This window comes from Indicator indicator, chromosome 3 (assembly GCF_027791375.1).
Source record: "Indicator indicator isolate 239-I01 chromosome 3, UM_Iind_1.1, whole genome shotgun sequence".
Classification (NCBI taxonomy): domain Eukaryota; kingdom Metazoa; phylum Chordata; class Aves; order Piciformes; family Indicatoridae; genus Indicator; species Indicator indicator.
Window position 1 is genome coordinate 35,132,081 of NC_072012.1, and position 23,737 is coordinate 35,155,817.

The 23,737-nt window shown below is 36.3% G+C and overlaps 1 protein-coding gene across 4 annotated transcripts in view; it reads right to left on the reverse strand.

The window, feature by feature from the left end:
* FOXP2 (forkhead box P2) overlaps positions 1–23,737 on the reverse strand; it is a 189,434-nt gene that overhangs the window by 119,028 nt on the left and 46,669 nt on the right. For all 4 annotated transcript variants that reach the window (XM_054399335.1, XM_054399333.1, XM_054399332.1 and 1 more), the window contains exon 2: positions 5,982–6,071. In XM_054399335.1, coding sequence (XP_054255310.1) covers positions 5,982–6,071 — 90 coding nt within the window. The remainder of the gene's footprint in view (positions 1–5,981; positions 6,072–23,737) is intronic.

Below are 23,737 nucleotides of genomic sequence, written 5' to 3' on the forward strand. Positions count from 1 at the left end.
TTCTGCATATTCAATACCTGTAAACAGCACTTACATAACACTTCTTTCCTCTGACTCCAAAATATTTTATAACATTGCAACGCTATTTTCAGGACAAAGATGTGATCTCTGTACCAGCTATTAGTTTTGTTTTTTTTTCTCTCAGATACAGATGAAGCCATTAGGGAATAACTTCCACTAGAAGGCTGCTAGTAAACATTTTTCTACATGTTACAAAGATCATATACAGGGCTATTTATAATATTTTAGGTACCTGAATATGGCAATTATCTCCTTTATTAATAAGTGATAATAGCTCAAGGTGACTGATACTTATTTTAAATTAAGAAATGAGACCACACTAGCTATTGCCACTTTATAGATGTTTTTTAATACTTTCGGTTTTCAAAAGTAAAAAGTGACTTAAAGCAAATGCTCTTGAAAAATTTTACACCAAAATGGCACAGGATGCAAAATATGCATTTTCATAAGAAAAAAGAGGTTAGCAAAGACATGTCTTAAGCTCTTGAAGCAGACTTGTATGTATATAAATATGGACTTGTCAATAAGTTTGTTATACAGATGCTTTCACTGTAAATCAATGAAAGATACCATCTTTTTTTTTATTTATTGCTGTACTTATCCCTCTACCCCAAACTGAACTCCAGTTTTCTACACTACTAAAGTTGTGGCTATTTCTTCTTTCTTTCCTGTCACACCTTACCTAAAAATAACTCCTTGCCTTTTCCCTATCTCTTGGAGTTAGCCTTGTCTTTAGACTGGGTATCAAACTGATGCAAATTTCTGCACCTTGGAGGATAACTGCATATTCCTCATGACAGATTTACAAGGGCAAATGGGACTTACGGTTTCCTATCAGCTATCTTCCAAATTTAATTTACCCCAAGCCTCAATGTTTGCTTATATGTAGGCCACACATTTCCTCTAGAATTATACTCGAGAGGGAAAAAGCCTGTTTATCACTGCTTTCCTCTCACACTAGATATTAGGCATTTGCATCTTTCTGAATCAGTGCTTTCTAGTATGTACAAATCCTCATACCTCCCATAGTTACCAGCCCCCATTAGATAAATAGGAATATGCAACACGCTTAGCAGCCCACAATTTTTGGAAAGACAGTTTTAGACCAGTTAGGTTTGTTTCTATTTTTGTTGAACGTGACACAAGAAAACTCCAGGTTGCATCCATAACTTTTTTTTCTGCTTCTACTTCTAAACTGGGAATTTCTTTACTGGCATTACACATGCACCGTTGCAGTCAGCGTGTGTTAAGTCAGATAGTATCATTTGAAAGCAGTGCCTTTTTCTTCTTTCCCTCCACATTCTCAATTTCTTATCTCTCATCAGCTCCTTATGTATGTCTTAAAAAGCAACTAAAAGTTACAATATTAATGATATATTTGCTTATTTAGTATGTGCAATGAATTTTAAATTCAGACCCATGTGAAGATCCAAAGGGAGATGACCAAACTAGGAGAGAGTAAAGCAAGGACAGCAGTTTAAAAGGGACTATGAATATATTTTCATCCTAAATTTTTGCATTTTGCTTGTCTTTAAAGAAAGTGTCTCTTCTGATACTATGCATTAGCACCAATAAACATTAAGTAATTAAACTTAAAAATGTATTTACTTTTCCCAAATTTTATCAAATGATTACACTTCAGTGAAGTACTCATGCTAAATAAACAATGCTTACCTTAACGACTCAACAGTCCATACAGCATGATATTTATACAACAGGCTTGGTACACACAGAACTTAACCCTTTGATTCCAGGAATCATGATTTTCTGACATGCCAACCTCATACAGCATACATTAGGACTGATGTTAATACAACAAATCTGACATGAAGGAAAAAGCAACTAACCATTTCACTGCAGATATATTAACTTCTGGGATTGAAGATAATTATATATTTATTCTAATCAAGATAAAGTTCAAGGTCTGACTTCATGAACATAAACTACTTCTTGAGAGAGAATACAGGGAATATAAATAGTTAGGCTCTTCGCACCTCTCAGAGCAAACAAAATTACAACTAGCTGTTCAAATCACTGTTCTATGAAACAACAATAATGATTGTTAAGTGTAACAGGAATAAAGCTGCCAGTTTTAAAACTCAGGCTAGACGACACCAGGTTCTTCAGTGGCCATAAGGACAGTGACTTTCTGTCATAAGAGAATGATCTACAAGTTCTTAGAGGCAAAATGACATTTTTCCTATCATGCCTGCTGTGGAAATGTAGTGATAGGGAGTGAAATCCGTGAAAGCAATCTGCTCACCTCACCATGGATTAACACAATCACAGCTTCTCCAGAAAAGAAAAATATTCTGAGACAAAACCCAGTACGACAGAAATCTTAACCTTACTACTGCAATATGTTTTCCTGCATGCACAGTGTGAAAGTAAACGCTATTATCCCATCATATGCAGGTTAACATTATCCTCAACTCTCAGCACAAACCCTCCTTAGCTATTCTGCAATATGTCATTAATCAATGTATGTACTGATTAGATCCATTAAATTGGTGCACCAGTAAAATGAATGGCATATATAAACATGTTTCAAATACATTTATTCGGATATCTATATATGAAAGTAAAATCACTACTACAATTGGTACTCAAGCTTGTCAGATGGGATGTTTTTCTCCTTCTATTTTGCATAAGACATGCTAATGGTTATGCCATCTGCAGTCTGAAACCCAGAAAATGTAAATCAGAAAGTAATAGTAGATCAAGACAGGCGTCCATCTAAACCTGCAATTTTTGCAGATACTCTATTAACTCACAATCTAACTATAAACCTTACGTCCCTAAAAACATGGGATAACTACTATATAAAGGTAACTTTTGCATTAAGAACTAAATCAAAAATATTTTCCAACACGTCTCTTTTACACAGCTAGCTAGCAGTGTAGCTCACGTAGCTCAGTGTAGATCACGTAGCTAGCAATGAATTTGTAAAGGTTTTTCATGAGAAGGATACAGCAGACACTTAAATTCTTCTAGAAACCCAGGGGTTCTCTAAACCCATCCCCTCTGTAAAGCACAGCAGAACATGATGACTTACCCAGCACCCTGTTTTTGCAATGTTGAAGACACAAATTTGAAGGTTTCTTCAATAAGCTTTCAACTTGTTGATTAGCTAGTAGCTGCTGTAAGTCACTAAAATACTTGACGCATTACGGAATAACAGAGAGAACATACATAAAACCACTATACATTACTTTTCCCCAAACGTCCATCAAATACAAAAAGTTGGCCACTAAAAACTAATACAGGTCTTTCCTTCTTTGGTATATGGAATAACAGACTAGTTTACATCAAAACAGGGAGCACATGCAAGAGGCAATGACAAGGCTTACGTAATACCTGCACTCGCCTGCAGCTGTGTATGCTAGTTTTAAAAGTTTTATTAGGGTTTTACTAGATTTATAAATCAGTTCTAACATATCTCTAGTTGCCAGAAATTAGTAAATTGCTCTGAAATTAGAGGAAATTAATAAAGTATTTTGAAATATTGAGAGAGGTCTGTTTCCTTAAGCACAAGCACAAGTAAAAGTATTTTTTTTCTTATAAACCTCAAATTGCTTACACACATTTAGCAATTCCTACTGCTAGGAGGTTTTGAATAAAGTTACTACTAAACTTGGCAAAATAAAATAATAATACTGTGCAATTTTATGACCCATATTACAGTATTTGGTCAAACAGGAATCACAATACTCAGAATGTGAATTTCCACTACATAATGAACAGCTCTGTAGTAACAGTAAAAGATAGAAATAGAAAAGCTCCAAGGACTCATTTTGAAAACCTTTATACATCCTTTTCACTAAAGAAGAAAATTTAAATGGAGTTTGTGCTCATACCTGCATTTACACAGTATTTGATAAATAAACGAAAGTCTGGGAGTAAATTCCATTTTCTTCCCATTTAAAAATGAACTAAATGAAGTGTCCACACCTAATAAGAGGCATTATGTACATACTGATCATGGGAGAAGTTGAAAACATGAGCAATAATCTTGTCTTTAGAGAGCATGTAATAATTCTGAAAAGAAAATTATTCGCTTTATTTTCTTCATCCTGTCTCACAAGTGTGAATCAGGACTCTTCCTGCAAACATGTAATACAGGACATATCTAAGACAAACCACCCATGCCATTTAAAAGGCAACAGAGCAGCAGAAGACTCCCTCTCCTCTCCTCATCCTCTGGCTTATGTGTATGACTGTGTTCGAACAGGGGTTTCTCTACTTTCACTGACGCCTACGACAAATAGTGTGGCCTCACACCTCTGCAGCCTCGAAAAGAAGGTTTATCAATGGGTGGAGAATGTGAACAGAGAGCTCAGTAGATCCTGAACTGCTCCAGTCTACAAGTTGAAGGGTTAAAGTAAGTTAACCTCACTGGGAAACATACTGGAAAAATATCACTTTCTTTACCTGTTACAAATACTGCCCCCCTAGTATCTGGTGCTGGTCAGTTTAGAGAAAGGCCATAGGGCAAGATGGACCATACACACTCCCTAGTACAGCCCATGTTATCTTTCAGAATGAGCAGCTGGCAAAACAAACTACTTTCACACTGTTCATTAAATCCATCATCTCCCCAATTCAACCCTTCAAGATAAAAAATTCTATTGCTAAAAACTTGAAAAAAACTTGTCATTCATAAGCTTCTGCCTTTGGGACTACTCTTCTTCCATGCTTTCAGCCTAGATGATATTCCATAAAACACAAAGTCAAGACTGAAGAGTGGAAAGTTGAGGTGGTCACAGGATTCCTGTATCTCTGAGCTGAACTACAACTACAGCATGGTGGGATGCCAACTTGACATGTTTTCTTTATTTTATCCATTTTCTTTAGTAATTTTTATAAGTTTCTGTTTGATTCTGAGCAGAGAAATACAACTTTAGAAGTATATTTGAAGAGAACTATTGTGGAATGTCCAACATTGCTCCATTAAGCTTCAAGAAGAAAAGGAGACAATGTGAATTACATACAAAAACTGCACAAGTGATCAAATTTCACAACATTTCACTGGTGGAGGAAAAAAAAATGCCTCCATCATTCATGGCAAAAACTGCAAATGAAATAAAACCACCATAATCCACCAGAAAATGTGGGAAGCCTTAAGAGGATAAAGGCTCACCCAGAAAAATAGATGTGAGCGAAAGAATGGTAGGAGTTACACTTTTTATTACCTGAACCAAATAAAATTATCTTTCATGTACATCTTTTGTCTCCAACAGACTGTAATTCAGCAGTTAAACACTTGTATTTGGTCTATATACAATGGCAGAATCAGGGCAGTCAGCAGAAGACAACTTCATATAGAACTTTGAATTAGAATAGTGAACTAAGACCTAAAAAAAAATCCCAAATGAAGACACCATTTTCCAAGAATGAAGTGCCATATATATAGCTTTACCAATAACGCATTTAAAATAATTATTCAAAACCAGAACTATGCACCCAAACACAATCTGAATCCCAGCAGCATCCCAGTGTGAAAATCCATGAGATGTTTTTCTAAAATGGCAGAAGCAGCTCTTTCACATTTTCATGCAGTTGTGTTGGTAATTTCTGAACACTTCTCTGGCACTTAGATATAGTACCAATGAGGGTTTTTTTTCTGGGTTTCTTTTACTTAACACAGTAATTTTTACAATTTAATCCATACATCTGTAATAATCACACACTAATTTTGCAACATGCCTATAAAAAATTCATACTATAGCTACTGAACTCAGTCATAATCTTAAGACCTCTCAAGCATCTATAGCCACAAAAGGATTGTGTAACTTAAAGTGAATGTTGTCTGTGAATGATAAGTCAGCAGCATGCAGGCCTGTAACCTGCTGTATGTAAACGTGCACATACACAGCCATCTACACACATTCATCACATGTGAGCAAGCACAGCACTCTTGCCTTACAGTAAGTCCCCAAAAGCAGGGGCAGTTTACTAACCTGCAGTGGTCTCTGTTTATCACTGCCCTTAGGAGATTTCAGTCCGCTTGTCTGTTGCTGTAATAGCAGCTGCCTTGCTGCCTGGAGTGCCTAAAAGTAAAAAAAAAAAAAAAAAAAAAAAAAAAAAAAAAAAAAGGTAAATAATTTCCACCAGTTCCTAGAAAGAGATGAGTTATTCATTGCTGATGCTAGGTAAAAGTCCAAGTGAACAAATACAATCTCCTATTTGATCTGTATTTGCCAGATTTCAGACTTTAGTTTGCTCCTTACTTAAAATATTAAACAAAATAATAATCTGAAAGCACATATGTAGGACTTCACTAGAATTTATGGATGTACATGAAATCCTGCAGGAAATAAAGTTAATTTGTTTGAAGTGCTTGAAGAGGAAAAATCATAAACTGCATCAATAGCCTCATTTCCACAAGGAACTTGTCTTTGAGTGTTCAACTAAAATGCCCACTCCCTTGCAAATTATCATTTAATTTGCATTTTCATATTACAATTTTGAAGCAAAAGCAAGTAGACTTCAAGTGTTACCGGAAGCTGTAATTAAATTTGACAAATCAACATCAGATTATCTTGAAAGTGAATTAATAAGGATATTCATTGAAGATTAAAACCACTTTTTGTACGTACAATTCAAGGAGAAACCTCTCCTTTGACCAAAAAAAAAAAAAAAAGAAAAAAAAATAGCTGCCATTTTAATGCCAAATAAAAATGAGTGGTTTTCATTTGCATTCTTAGAAAAATCAGAGAACAAAGAAATTACTACTCAACCAACCAGATCAGGCTCAGGGATGACAGTATCCCAATCAAAATAAAAAATGTTTTCATTTATTTTATGTTTTCATTCCAACTCAGCAAACTAGAGTTAAACATATGAAATGTAAACAAACATTCCACTTACCCAAAGAAGGCTAACTGAAATTATTTTTCCCCATAAAATTATTTTTAAAATAACAAGTGTTATAAGGTGGTATTTATTAAGAAATGGAAAAAAGCACAGTTCAAAACATTTCCACTGTAACTACCTGGAACTCTTTGTTGTTGTTTTTTTTTTTTTCCCCCTAAAAAATCTGTTCAATAAAGAGCAGTTACAGCTCTAAAATACATCACGCTATTATCTGTTATTAAAACATACTGTAGATGGAATATGATCTAACGAATGCCATTTGATCAATGTTCTCCAAAATAGTAAGGATTCTCAACTGATAAAGAAAGGTACAATTTTGATTAGACTCAAATGAGGTGGTTTTTAAGATAGTTTCTAGTATCCATGACAACAGTTGCTTTGACAAGATGTGCATATGGCATTACACTGCCAGCTGGTGTGAACAATGTTTGAACTACTGCATTGAGATGCTCAGCAAACAGAAAAAGTTGCCACGTCTTAACCCTCAGGGAAGGCAGTCATCCCCTGATCAATTATGAAAAGACAGAGAGAGGGCTGCTACAGTCTGGCTCCAAGCAAGTTTTCTGAGAAGGCAGGCAGACACAGAAAACCAAAGTAAACAAACTGAATGCACTAGCACCATCTCCTAACAACATTGATTCGTCTCCCCATAGAAGGCTCTGGTACAAAGTTTGCAGAGCAGACTTTTAACATTTGGAGACATTCCCACAACAATCCCAGTATTGTTTCATCAAATTCTCAAGTAATTACAGGTCAGCTTTACAAAGACCGCATTCCTCCGAACCTAAGCAACGAGTTGCACAGAACTGTCTGCTCTCTGCCAAAAATAAATAAAAGTTAACATATTTCAAAGTGCACTTGAAATATTTTGTTGCCAAGGAAGCAGTGGATGCCCTGTTTCCTATGTGAATAGCATAATCTCTCCTGAGCTCACACTTCTTCAGCAGATCCTAAAGGACAATTTTGCCCTGTCTGAGATCAGAGATAAATACATCTTTTGATTTCAGGGGTATCAGGATTTGTTCCCAACATCTTGCAGTGGTTTAAGTACAAAACATGGATTAAACGCATGAACAGATGATTTCTGGTGAATTTATAATCCTTCCCAAACTGTAGAGCTCTCCAAAAGCAAAACCTGAACGGAAGCAAGAGAACCATTGCACTCCTGAGCACATGGGAGACTACAGGAAAGCCAACCTCACCACTCCATGTTATACTGCTACAAGAACCAGAGAAATTACAGAAAACATGAAAAACCATAAGGATAATTATGTTGTGGTTGTGGTTGTCACAGAAAATGTATCACATGACCTTCATCTGGAAAGATATTGTAACTATATAATGCTGATGCATGCTTGCAAATAATTGGAACATTTGGCAAGTAGTTTTAGTGTCCTAATCTTCCGTAGCAGCAAAGCCATCTCACGTCACTACAATAAAACAAGCAAGCAGGCATCTGGTAAAGCTGTGCATGTACAGTACTTGAAAGTTAGTGAATTATAGTATGTTGCAGCTTATATTTAAGATAGACAATATAATTTCAAATTGTGGCCAGCATACTCCTGTGGTATCAGCCCAAGAAAGCATGACATCCTGCTGCTGACTACAAAAAGAGTCACACTTTATGAAAAAGCAAGGTAGCACAACAGGATTTGTTTGCATAAAAGGCTCTACTACTTAAACTATATTGATTCATATATGCTGGTTGGGATATTTTTAAAGGAGTAAAGGCTTATCTTTTAATACAGAATGTCTTATAAATGATGACTACCTGAATACTTCAGTGATCTTATTGTGGCAGTTTAGATTACTGTAAACACAGGAGATAGAAGAAGACCAGGAAACAATTTCAAGAGATCAGAGATGATTTAAAACTCATAAGGAGAAATCACTGTCAGCCTTTGTTCTTATACCAGTTATCATGTTACTTTTTCCTCCCAGTGTACTGCTTAACTTTAGATTTTGCTACTCAGTAAACAACCTCCCAGAAACACACTGTTAATTTCAAGGGATTATTACTGACATTATTCATAAGTGAAGATTGTGAGAATACAAAACATTCAGTTCTACCGACTCATTTGCTGCTATTAAATCTTTGCAAAACAAATTGACAACTTAAAAGTGTCTTCCAAAACTCAGTTTAACATGTACATTTCAAGTAAACACTCATCCCATGTATCATTTAAAAATTTCTGTGAACTAACTTGATAATAACTCCTGATATAAAAACAGTTCAATGGAAGCAAACTAGCATATGTTTATAAATATGGCAGAACAAAATTATGTTGAGTCCGACCTTAAGTTAGCAGCAAGCATGGATTCTAAGGCAGCCAAAGTTGTATCTAGTTTCCAATAACATTTGTTTCAAATCTAGCAGGCACTTTTGCCTAATTATCTAAATTAGTAAAACTATACCAAAAAAGACAATGTAGACAAAAATAATAAAAAAAGAACTGAGGATTAGAAATTATTTTAATAATGCAAATGAAAGTAATTATAATGCTTTAAGTAATGTCTGTATAAGCAAGAAATTTGGCATATGGTTTCCAGAACTCCCTGTGTCTTCTAGTAAAATATTTATTTGGAACACTACTTCTTAAAATTTGCTGTGCAGTTTTGGCGTAGCTAAAATGTAAGAAGAACCAAGAAAGGAATTAATTGCATATAACCCACCCTATTAAAGCTGATAAATTGTGGTAGATTTTGCAATTTGTTGGCGTACTGTGAGAGACAACTTGCTTGAATTTTATATTCCAAGCCTTTCTATTTAATGCAAGCATGCCTTAAAATACTTTTTCAAGTTTTATCATTTTAATAAAACGAAGGCTGCCACTAAAAGATGTTAAACTTCTTACTTTGGTTTTAAAGAAAGCAAATGTGTGTGTATTTTTAGGAAACAGACGTCACTCACAGCTTTCCTTTAAAAACAGGCATGTTTAACCTATCAGCCTGTTGCATTTGAGACGTTAAAATGAAAAATGACATCTACGCCCATTAATATCGTCAATGTATAAACAGCACAGCGTGACACATTCTTGAGAGCTGAAGGCTACAAAATCTCTCTGAAACATAAATAACAAAGCACTCAGAAGCATATTTGATGTTGATATTCATCTCTGAGAAAAACACTGCTGCCTAGGCTTCTTATGAAAATAGATGCAGCCCAAATGGATCTCCTGTAATTGGTTTCAGATAGCAAGGTCAAAAGAAATATGATACAAGAAACTATTATGTGGAACAGGCGAAACAAGAATGTTTATACAGGCACTCCCTATTTATACTGACAAGAGGTGTATACTTTGCAGATAACCAGAACGAAAAAACTTGCCAGAAGACAACCAGATTCTTTCTTTTTTCTAACTCTAAATTCCTATTTTATTTCTTCAAATGACTGCCTAGGCTAACATTCCTTCTGAAGGTAAAAATAAGTTTCTGGATAAAAACGAAGTTCCCAAATGGGTGAATATGTCAAACGTGCTGGTAGCACTATGCAACTGAAACATACCAACAGGCTAAACTGGATTTAAGGCCAAAGACTGCACTGCACTGGCTGAATAACAAGTTAACCAAAGGATGACATAGATACATTTATTATAAAAAAACAATTCAGGAGAAATCCTTTGCCTGTTTACACCCTGCCACAGGCTGAGCTATGAACAAGGAGCCCAGAATTACCCATAGTACCGTACCATAGCTGAGAAGTCCTCAAAAAAATGGTGACAGAAAGAAAACGCTGTTCAACACTCTCTAATAGCACACAGACAGTACTGCTAAACCTTTGTCTCTCACTGACCGTACTTTCTCAGAAAGTATTCTAATGAATATCACAGCCAGTCAGCATGACAGCTTATAATCTTTCCAAATGGAGTACTAAGGTATTTAGCACTATTCAAAGTATTTTGAATTTAAGATGATCTAACTCCTTTCCAACATCAGTCTCTCCTGGTGACTTGACGGGAAAAGCAAACTCCCGTTTTCCATGGTGAACTCCCAGTTTCCACAGGTGTCCAAGGACAAATGTGCCACACTGGAGAGCCCAGGAAGTCAAGGAAATCCTATATGTAACTAAAATCCAAATCAAATACCCAGCTTGATATCACCTAGGAGCCACAGACTGCAATTATTACAGAGTTTTCCTACAGAAGCACCAGATAGCTAAGGCTGTTGGCACCTACCTCAAGGAATATATTACCTAAGAAATCTATATGGTCACTAAGAAGGATTTCATTCAATTAACCCAACATCAAAGTATGCAAATACTTTGTCTGTCTTCTGCATCTAGATTAGCAGCTGCAGACAGCTCTGATGTGCAGTATGTGCAATTTCAGCAGCTAAACTTCAGGGTGCCCTGCAGCCTTGTCTAATAGTAGAATACAAACCTGCAAGAGACCCAAATGTTTGAAACTAAATTATGCTCAAAAAGAAAGCCTTGGACATTCTATTACCATCCCAGGTACTCCTACCACCAGGCTACTGGATAGAAGGACAGAATAAAACTGACCTTCAGTTGTTTCCCCAGAAAGCAGTGGTTGTCACTGAGTGTTGTATTGAGCCCAACCCTAGAGTGCATAATTAAGTGAACACTGAATATACTTGGACATATATACTGTAATGATGCTACAAGAATTTGTGCAAATGAATGCATGGTTCCTGGATTCCCAGGCTGCTCAGCTTTTCCAAGGCTGGGGAAATTCTGTGTTTGTCCAGAAGAACACCTGTTCATGCCTGGAGAATTTCAAGATAAGAAGTCACAGCACTTTTGAGGACTAGGTGGCAAGTTGGGAAAGCACTTCTGCATCACAGTTTATCTTCTGTACTTATACTCCTCATCTGCCTCATCTTACAGATGTAAGAATTTCACTGGATCTGGCCCTCATTTCCTTGGACTTTAAAAACACTGTTGTTTTGGGTTTTTTAGTTGGTTGGGTTTATTTGTGTGTTTTGTTCTGTTTTGTTTTATTAAGGTGATGCTGCCAGTTTCAGCATACTGAGGCTCTGATTTTGATTCATATTCATGGTCTTCTCTGAAATATAAGCAATACTAGAAGCGATCTTCAGTCTACCTGAGCTTCTATTCTGCCCTGATGTTATCCAGGATTAATTTGCAAGTGAAAAGAAAAAGTAACAGTAATAAACTGATGAATGCAACATGAAGTCTCATAATGCTGTTTAATAAAAGGAAATTAATCACATAATTGTCATAAACCTATTTTCAAACAGCAATCTATCAGAGAGAAATTATGCATCTGTAGTTATTGACCTTTCATTTTACCATGACTGATTTGTAATTAGACTAGTTTTGTGAAAAATAATAGTTAATTACCAGATTTTTTTCACTCTAATTGTTTTGGCAGGGTTGGTTTTTTTTGCTTTATTTTGTTTTTTCTTTTTTTTGTTTAGTGTCTTACTTTTTCCCGGTTTGAAGGGTGCTAAATAAATACAGCGCACTAATAACTTAGCAGCTAACATATTTCATTTTATAAAGCCAATTTAGTTTCGCTCTCTATAACCCAATTTAATGGATACTAAACACTTTCAAAAACAACTCCTTCGTTTTTCCTTCCCATTATTTGGCTGACCGAAAACCAGAAACAAAACACCCTTAACAGTGGCTTGCTTCAAGCCCTGGCGGCATTAGTAGAGACCTTCAGTGGCCATCCATCTGCATTGGTCATTAGGGCTACATGTCAGATCATGCATAACATGATCCGTTTCAGCAAGCCCAAATGCCGCCTCCAAAGCTCAGACCACCTGAAGAATGCAAATGTCAAGGGTTAGGAGGCCCACAGCACCAAAACTGTGACAATCTCCTTTCTTTCATCCCCCATGTCTGAACTTCACTTTCCTTTGGTAAACACAGGAGCAGGCAATCTACCCTACCTCATTCCTACTACTTACATTACACAGTAACTGACTGAATTAATGAAATGAAAACAAAAACAGTGCACATGGTAAATACCAGCACGACAAGCTTACAAATGTCCTGCCATTGCTGTTTTCTTCCATGTGGCATTATTTTTAGAAAGCTAGTTCACATAATAGCTAAATGGAAGAGCTAATCTCTTAGTTTTACACAGAATGTGGCAATGGTGGCACATACCAGCTTTCCACATGAAAACTGCTATTAACTATATTCCATGTAAATCATCTAGCAGGTATGTAAAAGCCACTTAACTGTGAAATAACAATGAAAAGCATAACCATCAATACAGCTAACCCATGTGTGAATACATAAACAAAAAAGATCCCTAAAATAAATATACATTTATATAATTTTATGTGTATATATAATGCAAATGTGTATGCATTCATGATCTGGAAAGAGTTTTTTCCATTGCAGACATTCACTTATTGGCTGTGAAGTCTACCCTCAATTAAAGCAGTCTGAAACAAAGCAGTGTTGGTTTAGGTGGAATAATAGATGGTTGGATAATTTATAAATAGGAAAGGAATTGATGCAAATGAAACCAAGAGTGGTCCCATCTGAACTAAAATCAAAATGCAGAGCAAATGTGGGAGGAGAATGAAACACAGTATCAAGGGAGGCATTATAACATTAGGCTGTTAGGAGGCAATGGGTTTAACACAGAAATCTGAAATTTAGAAATTAAAGACAATTAAATCAGCCTGGAGATTATTAACCAAATTATTAACAAAAATTACAATCAGAAGATTAACTAAACCAAAAGGTGCAACAGATATAAACTAAATGGAAACATGCATTCAAACTTCTGTTCTGGCCAGCAGCAAGATTCACAGAATAGAAACTAAATTTGTGAGGACAAATCTGAAGACTAAGGAGTTTTGTTAAATAATACTGAGATATAAAATAACATCTGAAGAAAAAAATGCCAAAACAATATTTACCGTAGAATAACCCTAGTCATTTAGAAGGCAGAAATAAATACTTTTACCTTTGCAACTTATTTTCAGTTAAATAACATTCTGCACAGTCACTGGTAAAGGAGTGCTGACACAAAGCATTATAAGCACAGATCCCCCATCCTGATACCCTGTGAGCTATCCATCAAAGTGTGAACCTACATGTTACCAAAATAATTATAAAGTTACAGTAATTTTACAAATCAAAGTCTCTCAGCCAATCAAAATGTGAAGAATTACATACTTAATGAAGTTATTGATTGAAAAGGTTCCAACTCTTTGAACAGTATCTGATTTGATTGACCACTGCCCTTGCCAATCCATATCCAGAGATATGAGTGAGATTGCAGCTACAGAGGAAATACTATCAAGATGGTCTTATCAGGCTTTTGCTCTATGGGAGGAAAGCACAAGACCCATTACTGAAATGTACAATTGTTATCAGTGGAGAAGAAGATAGCTCATGTCTGGGTTCTGCATTGAGTGCACCCTCAAAATGTTTGCAGATGACACTAAATTGCATGGAGTGTTGACCTGCTTGAGGGTCAGGAAGGAAGACTCTGCAAAGAGATCTGGACAGGCTGGATTGATGGGCTGAGGTCAGATGTATGAGGTTTAACAAAGCCATGTACCAGGTCCTGCACTTGGGTCACACCAACCCCAAGCAACAGTACGGGCTTGGAGCATAGTGGCTGGAATGTTGCCTGGCAGAAAAGGACCTTGGGGTGTTGGTTGACAGCTGTTTGAACATGAGTCAACAATGTGCTCAGGTGGCCAAGAAGGCCAACAGCATCCTGGCCTGTATCAGGAATAGTGGGGCCAATAGGAGTACAGAAGTGATTGTGCCCCTATACTCAGCACAGTGTGTGGTGAGGCCACACCTCAAATGCTGTTTTGGGCTCCTCACTACAAGGACGACATTGAATTGCTGCAGCGTGTCCACAGATGGGCTATGAAGCTGGTGAAGGGTGTAGGGAACAAGGCTTACCAGGAACAGCTGAGGGAATTTGGATTGTTTAGTCTGTAGAAGAGGAGGCTGAGGGGAGAGCTTATTGCACTCTACAACTGCCTGAAAGTGGGTTGTAGTGAGGTGGGGGCTGGTCTCTTCTCTCTAGTATCAGGTAATTGAATTAGAGTAAATGGCCTGAAATTGTGCCATAGGAGGTTTAGATTGCATATTAGGAAAAAAATTCTTTATTGAGAAAGAGTGGTCAGGCATTGGAATAGGTTGCCCAGGGAGGGAGTGGTGTCACCATCCCTGGAGGTGTTCAAGAAACATGTGGCCATGGCACTTTGGGACATGATTTAATGGCCACAGTGGCAATAGGTCAATGGTTGGAACCAATGATCTTAGAGGTCCTTTCCAATCAAAACAATTCTGTGATTAGAAATTTAAAGTTTCCTTTAAAATATCTTAATAAATCTAGTTATTGACATTGGTAAGGACATAATTTAAAGAAATATCAAATTTAAGATATACAACTATGACAAAACCCACACGTTAAAGGCATAAATCACTGTTGTCGTGTTACAATGATAAAAGCAAACTGGGACATAAACCCAGAACTTTCATATACAAAATTGTTATTTTTTCCACTTCATTCAACTTTCTAAAGACTCAGCTAGTAAACTGTATCCAGCTTGGGGCACAGTGTTTCAAAGAGGTGGACCAGCTAACCAGCTACCAGAGAAGAGCAGCAAGACTGAGAAAATCCAGCCTGGGATAGCAAAGACTGAACATACTCAGCCAGTAAACTGTAGCCAGCTTGGGGCACAGTGTGTCCAAGAGGTGGACCATCTGTCCAGCTACCAGAGAAGAGCAGTGTAATTGAACATGAAGAGAAAATCCAACTTGGGATTTATGAGCAAAGTCTGCTCATAAAACAGATAAAGAAGGAACAACCCAAAAGCAATAGGAGTCTTCAATATGTTTCTGCACAGAACTAATAAATTTTATTCCATGGGTAGGACAAGCAAGAATTACCTTTAACTGAAAACAGGTAGATTTTACTAAATTTAAGAAGAAACTTTCCAATGTTAGGGATAATGGAGGAATACAACAAATTGTACAGAGACTGAAAAATCCTTATCAGTGGACCTGCTTAAGAAGCATCTTCGGGAACAGTTAAGAGCAGTGATTCTGCTCTGGGATACAGAAGACCTTTACAAGTGTCTTCCAGCCCTGTTTTATTTGATTGTGTGGTTCCTGAGAAAGCATGCCAAGTTTGGATTACTGTGATATCTAACACCTTGCTACATTTCAAATAACACCATGTTCTCATAAACTGAGTATCACAAAGCTTCAGCATGGTTTGTTTCTATGGTGAGTTAAGAGCAGGGGATCAGTAAGCACAGTGCATACAGACTCTTTGGAATTTTCTGACCTTACATGACTACATTTCTGTTTATGAGACTACCCTTGAAATTTTGGACTGAACAGAGAAATAGTTTATACAGAACGGGAGATGGCTTAGAATTAAGCACTCTGTGCCCTAATTGCAGGCAGAGCCATCTGGGCAGGATTCTTGTGTCCTTATCACCAAGTATGGACACAACAGTAGCAGAAAGCAAAACTTTCTCAATATTACAATTCTTACTATAAACAGTAGAAGCCTGGCTGAAATGGAAAGCTATAAAGAGGACAGGAAAACAAGGAAAGAATAAGGCTCTGAAGCAAAGCTTTGATAACCTGATTTCAGTCATATTTGAAATGAAGTAATTTGAAAAAAAAAATCACTACATAGTCTAAGTCACTTTAAAAAAAAAAGGTTTTTATTGTCAAAGTTAAATCAGCTCAGCTGAAATCCTACTGAGTTTATAATGTTTTTTCTTCTGAATATTTTTGCAATGCTTTTTAAAACTTTAGTCATCTTAAAGAAGTCCAGGTATGTATTCAATACAAGAATAATTGGTGAAAGAAACAATAAACACGAATGTAAATAGGCAACACAAAAATACCCTTTGTATTTGTATTTTTTCAAGGTTTTTTGATAAACCTTCTTTTGAAGAAAGAAGTGCAGTCCTCTCTGGAATTTATTAAGAAAACAAACAAACAAACAAAACCCAAAAAAACCAAACCATAACAAAAAAAACCGCACGAAACCCAAAACAGTAAGAATACGATGTGGGATCAGGAAGTAAATTATGTAAACAAACAGCCTATTTTCTAGACAATAGACTTACCAATGGCAATAGTTATGCATATGCTGATAACACAAAGTCTAATCTGAATGCCCTGGAAAAAAATCTGAAGCATTAAAATCTACTACTAAGGGTGAATCATGAGGCTGTCGAGGAACCTCTGTACCATGATCAGAAATGTATACATATATTTATCACAGAATACATCTGGTTGGAAGAGACCTCAGAGACGAGGCAGTCCAACCCTTCACCCAGCACTGAAGGGTCAACACTAAACCATGTGCAAATTAATATGTGCAATCAAACACATAAAGCTAGATACCTTTTTTTCTTGAAGGGACTGTTTATATTCTGTGGAAACCTCAACAAAAGGAGCACTGGTTAGCTCTGGACGTATCTGAGCGAGCTATCTGCACTTGAGGTGTACTCTGACATGCCTGAGTTACTACAACCATAGCTTTCCTCTCAGGTTTCTTATCTACCATTTCACTTTTCTGGTGTATCTCCTGATGATCTAGCAGGCATGATCTAATATGCAGACCTCTGTCTCTGAAAGATCTCAATCTTCAAGTTCTTGCTGTAGCTGGCAAATGAGTTGTGTGCTTTGAAAGGTAGCCTTAACAGTCCATGTAGACAAAAATATTCTCCACTTTGGGGATTCATAAGAGTAAAGATTATATAAAAGTGAAAAGACAAAGAGCTTTAATTTGAATATAAAATGCAAGTGAAGATAGGCAAATGTCCTTAGGCTCCTCATCCTAGTTTCACCCATGGTGAGAAGATCTGGTAAGGACTATATGATTAGAAACTTGAAGGGATGAAAAAGAAAAGACATGAAGCCAGTAAAAATGTTTTTGCAGAAGAGGAATAGAGACATGTTTTGCAGTTCCCAGGGCATTTAGGTTCTGGAGAAACGATACCAATTGTATGAGGAATTCCCAAGTAGTATACATGAGCAACACAACAGGTTAGGCAGTTGAATTATAAAGTAGATGTTCCAATCACACTTCATCAAGTCTGCCAAGGAAAAAAATGATTCATGTCATGTCGTCTTGGCATCTACAGTAATCTTCCTAAAGAGTAAGTTAATCAGGAAATTATAATAATAAATATGCTCAGGGGAATTATCATCTTTAAATGAATTTGTAAAAGCAGACACACCCACTTATGCTGATGCCAAAAATACAGTATTTCACATCAGTTAAAGTATCTCCTGGCACGAGATTGTAGAAATTTACTCTGAACCATGTAGCCTATATTGCATAATCACGATCACTACCATGAAAAAAATCGCTTGCGGCCTCAGTACATGATCAAATTAATTTTAGATATAAATTTTATCCCCTTTATCCTTTTAAATAGTCTTATTTTACACAAAGGAAAACCTGAATTTCGTTTTGTTTCACCTTTTTTTTTCAGTCTTCTATCATGTTTTGTCACCAACTTAATACAGTCAAAACTCATTTAACAGTCATGAAAAATATGAAACAAATTATCTAAATAACCTGGATATTTACACTTTTTTTCTCCCAAACTTTAAACTCTTTTTCAACTGAGACTTTCTTCTGGGAGCAATCCCAGGTTGTTTTACAACATGATAGATTTTCTCTGACCAATGCCCAGCAGGATTTTCAAACTTGCTGCAGTTTTCCACCAACTTTTAAAGTAAATACTTCAGTTTGTCCTCCAGCCTCATTTCAGTATTTTATAAAATACTTTGTTAGTACTGGTTCCTTGTGCCCAGTCCTCAATTGCTCCCATTGAATCACAGACTCAGAGACTTAAAAGAGAAGCAAAGCCTTGCAAGGACAGATAGAGGGCTTTCAGAAGTTTGCAACCATATAAGCTACAGAGCAGAATCTTCTATGTCATACAGGTGTACTTTATCTAGGTATGATACTGGCATCATTTTTGGTGCACCAAACTATTCACAGCAGCATGTAATATAAGAAAAGTAATATACTAAGCTTTAATATTAAGGTCATCATCATTTTAATGTGCTGCTTTCAGCAATGCTCAGTATCAGTAAACAGACAAGGAACTACAAAAAAAAAAAAAAAGAACAGATAACACTAAACAGATACAAAGTTGTTTAGTTTATTTGTTGGTTTGTTTTTTGTTAACCTTAGGTGTGATGACCTGATATTACTTTATTGCTTCTAACATTGCCTTGTATTTCTATTGATTAGGCAAGAGGCAGTGCATGTTATCTATGTTTTCTTCCTAGATCAACATTTCTTCATGCAATGACTTGCAAGCACCACACAAAGCATGAATCTATTCCTGACTTGATATTTTGATACTACCATAGTGTTAGAATGTATAGTACATTTTGCTTTCACTGTTAGTTTAAATATTTTATTCCATCTATTATAGATGTATTATTTTGTTTTGCAGGACAAAATGCAGATAATTCTAGCTGTGAGATTTGGGGAAAAAATATGACAGACATCATAGTGTTATAGCATTTTTAGTTGAAAGGCCTTGCTTTTTTCTGAGAAAACCTCCTAGATGGTATCTTTTAGGCTACTGTAATTCCCAGGGCTCTTCTTGTGCCATAGGACAGTAGACTGAAGACTGAAAATGGGAGAAAAATAATTCTATGTCAGGGCTTTGGGATAGCTTTGAAATACTTTCTGGAGCACAGTTTATAGCATGCGGCTTATGCTGCTACCTGAAGGCAGAGCTGTGGCCAGCAGGTGAAACAATCTTTGATTTTTAAATGAATGTCAGAGGTTCTTACCCTTTTCTCCAGCAATCCCCAGGTTCATTAATATCACTAAGGCATGAATGCTACAAGCAATTTCATATTTACAGTTATAAAAAAATATAGGGAGTGTATTACTGAAATGGTATGATGACAGTATTACTTTTACCAATTCTCCCAGACTTCACCTACACTGGTAAACTGAAGAGTGCCTGAGAATGTGATTTTCCACACCAGCAAGCCATGAGCACAACAACTCTTGACATGCTTTTTGACCAGTGCTATCTGCACTCTCCTAAGCACTGCCCGACTACAGCTCTGCAGTCAGACTGTTCCCAGGAGCAGTCTCTCTAGGGAATTGAATGCAGTCATCCCAATTTTGGGGGCTAAAATGCTTATTAGCTCAGGTGCGTCTCACCTTGTCTCAGCTGCCCATTTCAACATCCAGTAATCATATGTTCAATTTACCAGTGCAAATCATGCCCATGTGCTCGAAACAGTTGAGCCATATATTGTTTTATAGCCTCTCTTGGCAAAGTAGTCAGGATGTGACTTGGATAGCTTAGGAGAGTTTCAAAGGACCCTGATTTCATAGCTCAACAGGTTGGAAAATCAAGTATCTGTCAGAAACCACAGTAATACTCATTCTTTTGGGGGCTGGGAAGTGTGGGGGGGTTGGTATGGTAAGGTGAGGGAAAGATTCCTTTCATTCTGAACTGTTGCAGCAGGAACCTCAAGAAACATCACATGGTGTGTCTGCTGACAAGTTTGAAGTACCAATTTTACATGGATATCTTAAGCATCTGTGGTGGGTTTTACTTCTGAAGTAAAAATTCTGACAACAGCCACTTTTTTATGAAAAGTCTGGGTTTTTTTTTTTTTTTCTTTTATATCAAAGAAGCAGGGGGAAAAAAACAGATTTGACTGCAAAGCATCTGCTTCTAGAATTCCCATCAATCAAATACACAAAAATAGTACCACATCACTGTTTCTGTAAATTCTAACAAGGCTGATTGTATTTTTTTGGCTTCATGTTTAGGCACTTAAAATTGAGAATTCAGTTATGTAATTGACAAAGTCTGCAGTGAAAGTGATTTTCAGAGCTCAGATTAGTCACCATAGGCAAGAATGCTCCAGCTCTCTGTGCTGGTGTTGCACTCTCTCTGCTATGGGTAAAGCAGCAATCAGACTGTTCTGCAAAGCTGGCTTGGATTCTGGCAGCCAGATGATAGAAAACATCGCAAAGGCCTTGAGCTATCACTAGTGGCTACAGCCATGTGTGATCTGCACAGACACAAGTGAAGCAAAAAGGCTCAACTTTGAGCGCTAGGGATTGTTAACAATTAGTCGGTTTTGGTTTTTTAAGTATACTGTGACAGTTGAAAAGCCTATGAATTGCTTTAAAATGATTTAACGATCCTTATTATTTTTCTTTACATTCTTCTGCATCAAAATTTGGGAAGATTCTGGCTAGAGACTTTGTGCCTTTATGAGAGATAGCTGAATTATTTCTTCGTTGCTGATAATGTAAATTAAAGAAAATTCTTTAAAAAATTACATGTGCAAAGAGAATCACAATTGGATAGGACCAAGCTATGTTGAAGGGAGACTAGATTTCTTCTTGACTAGAAAGCATTAAAAAAGACCATGGAGTAATCAGAGTATAACAATCAGGCCAACACAGTATCATGGAGAATACATATTCCAGTGAATAGAGATGATTACTCGAGTCAGGAAAATAAATTAATTCTACTTAAGCTGACTTCCCTAATCTTCAAGGCAAGTGTTTCTTTGACTGGTCTGACAGTAGTAGAGCTACTCCCTCTTTTATAGCAAGTATTGGCAGACCCCTTAACTACAAAGTGAGCACTTTTACTGACCTAATAGGCACCATTCCTTGAAATCTGGATGCATGGCATGCGCTCAGGCTTTTACATCATCTTGCAATACATGATATATCATAAGCATCGTTTAAATTTCTTTACATTGTGAATCAATGCTATTCCAAAGTAGGCATTTAGCAAACAAAGCTAAAGTAAAAAAAACCCCTCCAAACCTAAGAGCAATGGCTGCAAGAATTCCCACCTCTACCATCAATATAACTGTTGGAAAAAGCCATTTTGGACATTTTGCCAAGTGTGAGCAGTACAAGCTGAGCTTTTGCTTTCCAGAACGTAAGTTTTCCAAACAAAGTTTTCCTAACATTTCTGAATTTTTGAGAATCAAAACTCTCTGTTGCAACTCTTTCTTGAGAAGTCATCTCTGTTCTAGAACATATTTTTTAAGTATTGAAAATATATTACCCCATATTATTTCTGGTGCAGTAGAATTCTGTGTTTGTTTTGTTTTGCTTTTTGTAGGTGTTGTAAGAAGACAAAATAATTACAACTAAAGCTTCAATAACATAGTTTTCTAAAAATTTAAAATGAGTGATAAGGAGAAGGAGATTTGTACTTATATGTTGTAAGAACAGAAAAGGATTCAGCAATGTACATTCACATAGTCATAAATTACTGCATTGTACCTAACCTGTCACAAGCCATATGTATTCACTCACAGTGTAATATAGCTTCTGTAAGTTTCCTGAAATTCTCAGCTGAAAATAAGTTTTTAGGACAGACAGAATTCAGCATTTCATTACGGTGGCATTTAATGCACCCTCAAAATTAAACAATTAGTAGGATCAAAGATTGGATCTGTATCCAGGCTTGAATTCTTAAACTGTTTTCTCTACAGAAAGGAATAAAAGCTTCTGACAACCAAAGAAAGAAGAGACAGGTCAAATCTGTGACAGATTAAATGGTTATACTCTTAAGTTTCACCATATGTTGATTGTCCAAAACATTATAAATATAATTGAGTATAAAATTTTTTATATGGAGAGGTGTTCAACCAGTACAAATTAGCCACAATTAAATTCTGCCCTTGCTGATTACTGTATGTGTTCAACTGTCAGTCTCTCACGTCTATTCACATTGTAGCTCATTTCAAGCAATACCCAGCCATATACAGATTTCAAACAGATTTAAATCGCTTCACTTAGTAAGGAAGAAACAGAAGCCAAGAGTGGAATTCAAGACAAAAACTCTGTTCTGCAACGAGTCACAAAGATGATTATTCAGAATGGAGGACCTTCTACCAGTGGTTGTAATTCTTGAAGGATTCTCAAGTCAAATATAAATGGTTTTGGACAACTACAGCAAGTCCCCCTCTTTTTTTTTTCCCCTTTTTTAATTTTTTATTTGGGTTTAATGTTAATGTTCCATTAACATTAATGGATGATTTTGGAGAGTAAAATGTCCTTTTTTTGTATCAAGGGAAGTTCAGCATAGCCAGCTGCAGAAGCACCTAAATGAATACAGCCTGTTACTGCTTTCTTTCAAGAGGTAGAAAAATAATTCTATTTCTATGCTTATTCACTCTTCATTTCTTATACTGATTATGCCAATTAGATTGGTCCTTTTAGCGATGAGGACATCTGTCTCCTGGAAATCTTACCTGTCTGTTTATTTACTTGCAGGTACTGACAGGTGTAGAACAAATTTGATATAGATCATTTAACTAACCCCAGTGAAAAGAGAGGGAAATAATCTACAGGCTGACTGGTAAACACTTTGATGAGCCACTTATACTGCCTCAGCAGTGTGCTCCTTTCCTTTACTACATGATACAGACTGCATAAACCTAAATACACACACACACACACACACACACACATATATGTATGTATAAAACATATATTCTAGACATTTCCTTTAAGCTGGAAGAAATTTTTGGACTGTCTTTACTGCAGATAAGTACAATTGTCACAAATGTGGAGACAGAAATATATCTAAGTAAGATGCATTATTGCCTATCAGTTAATACAAAAATCTAAGTTCTTTGTTTCTAAACCTTATTAGCTTGTAACTATTTCTTTTCCAGTGTAAAGAATGTCTAATTCGTACATTCTGCTGGATTCCCTGGTGAACACACCGTATGTTTTCAAATGAAATTTAAATTCTTTACTCTCAAAGTCCTAGTCAACCTGACCCTTAAACCCGTTTTCTTTTCTTTTCTTTTCTTCTTTTTTTTTTTTTTTTTTTTTTTTTTGGAAGTGTTAGCTTTCCT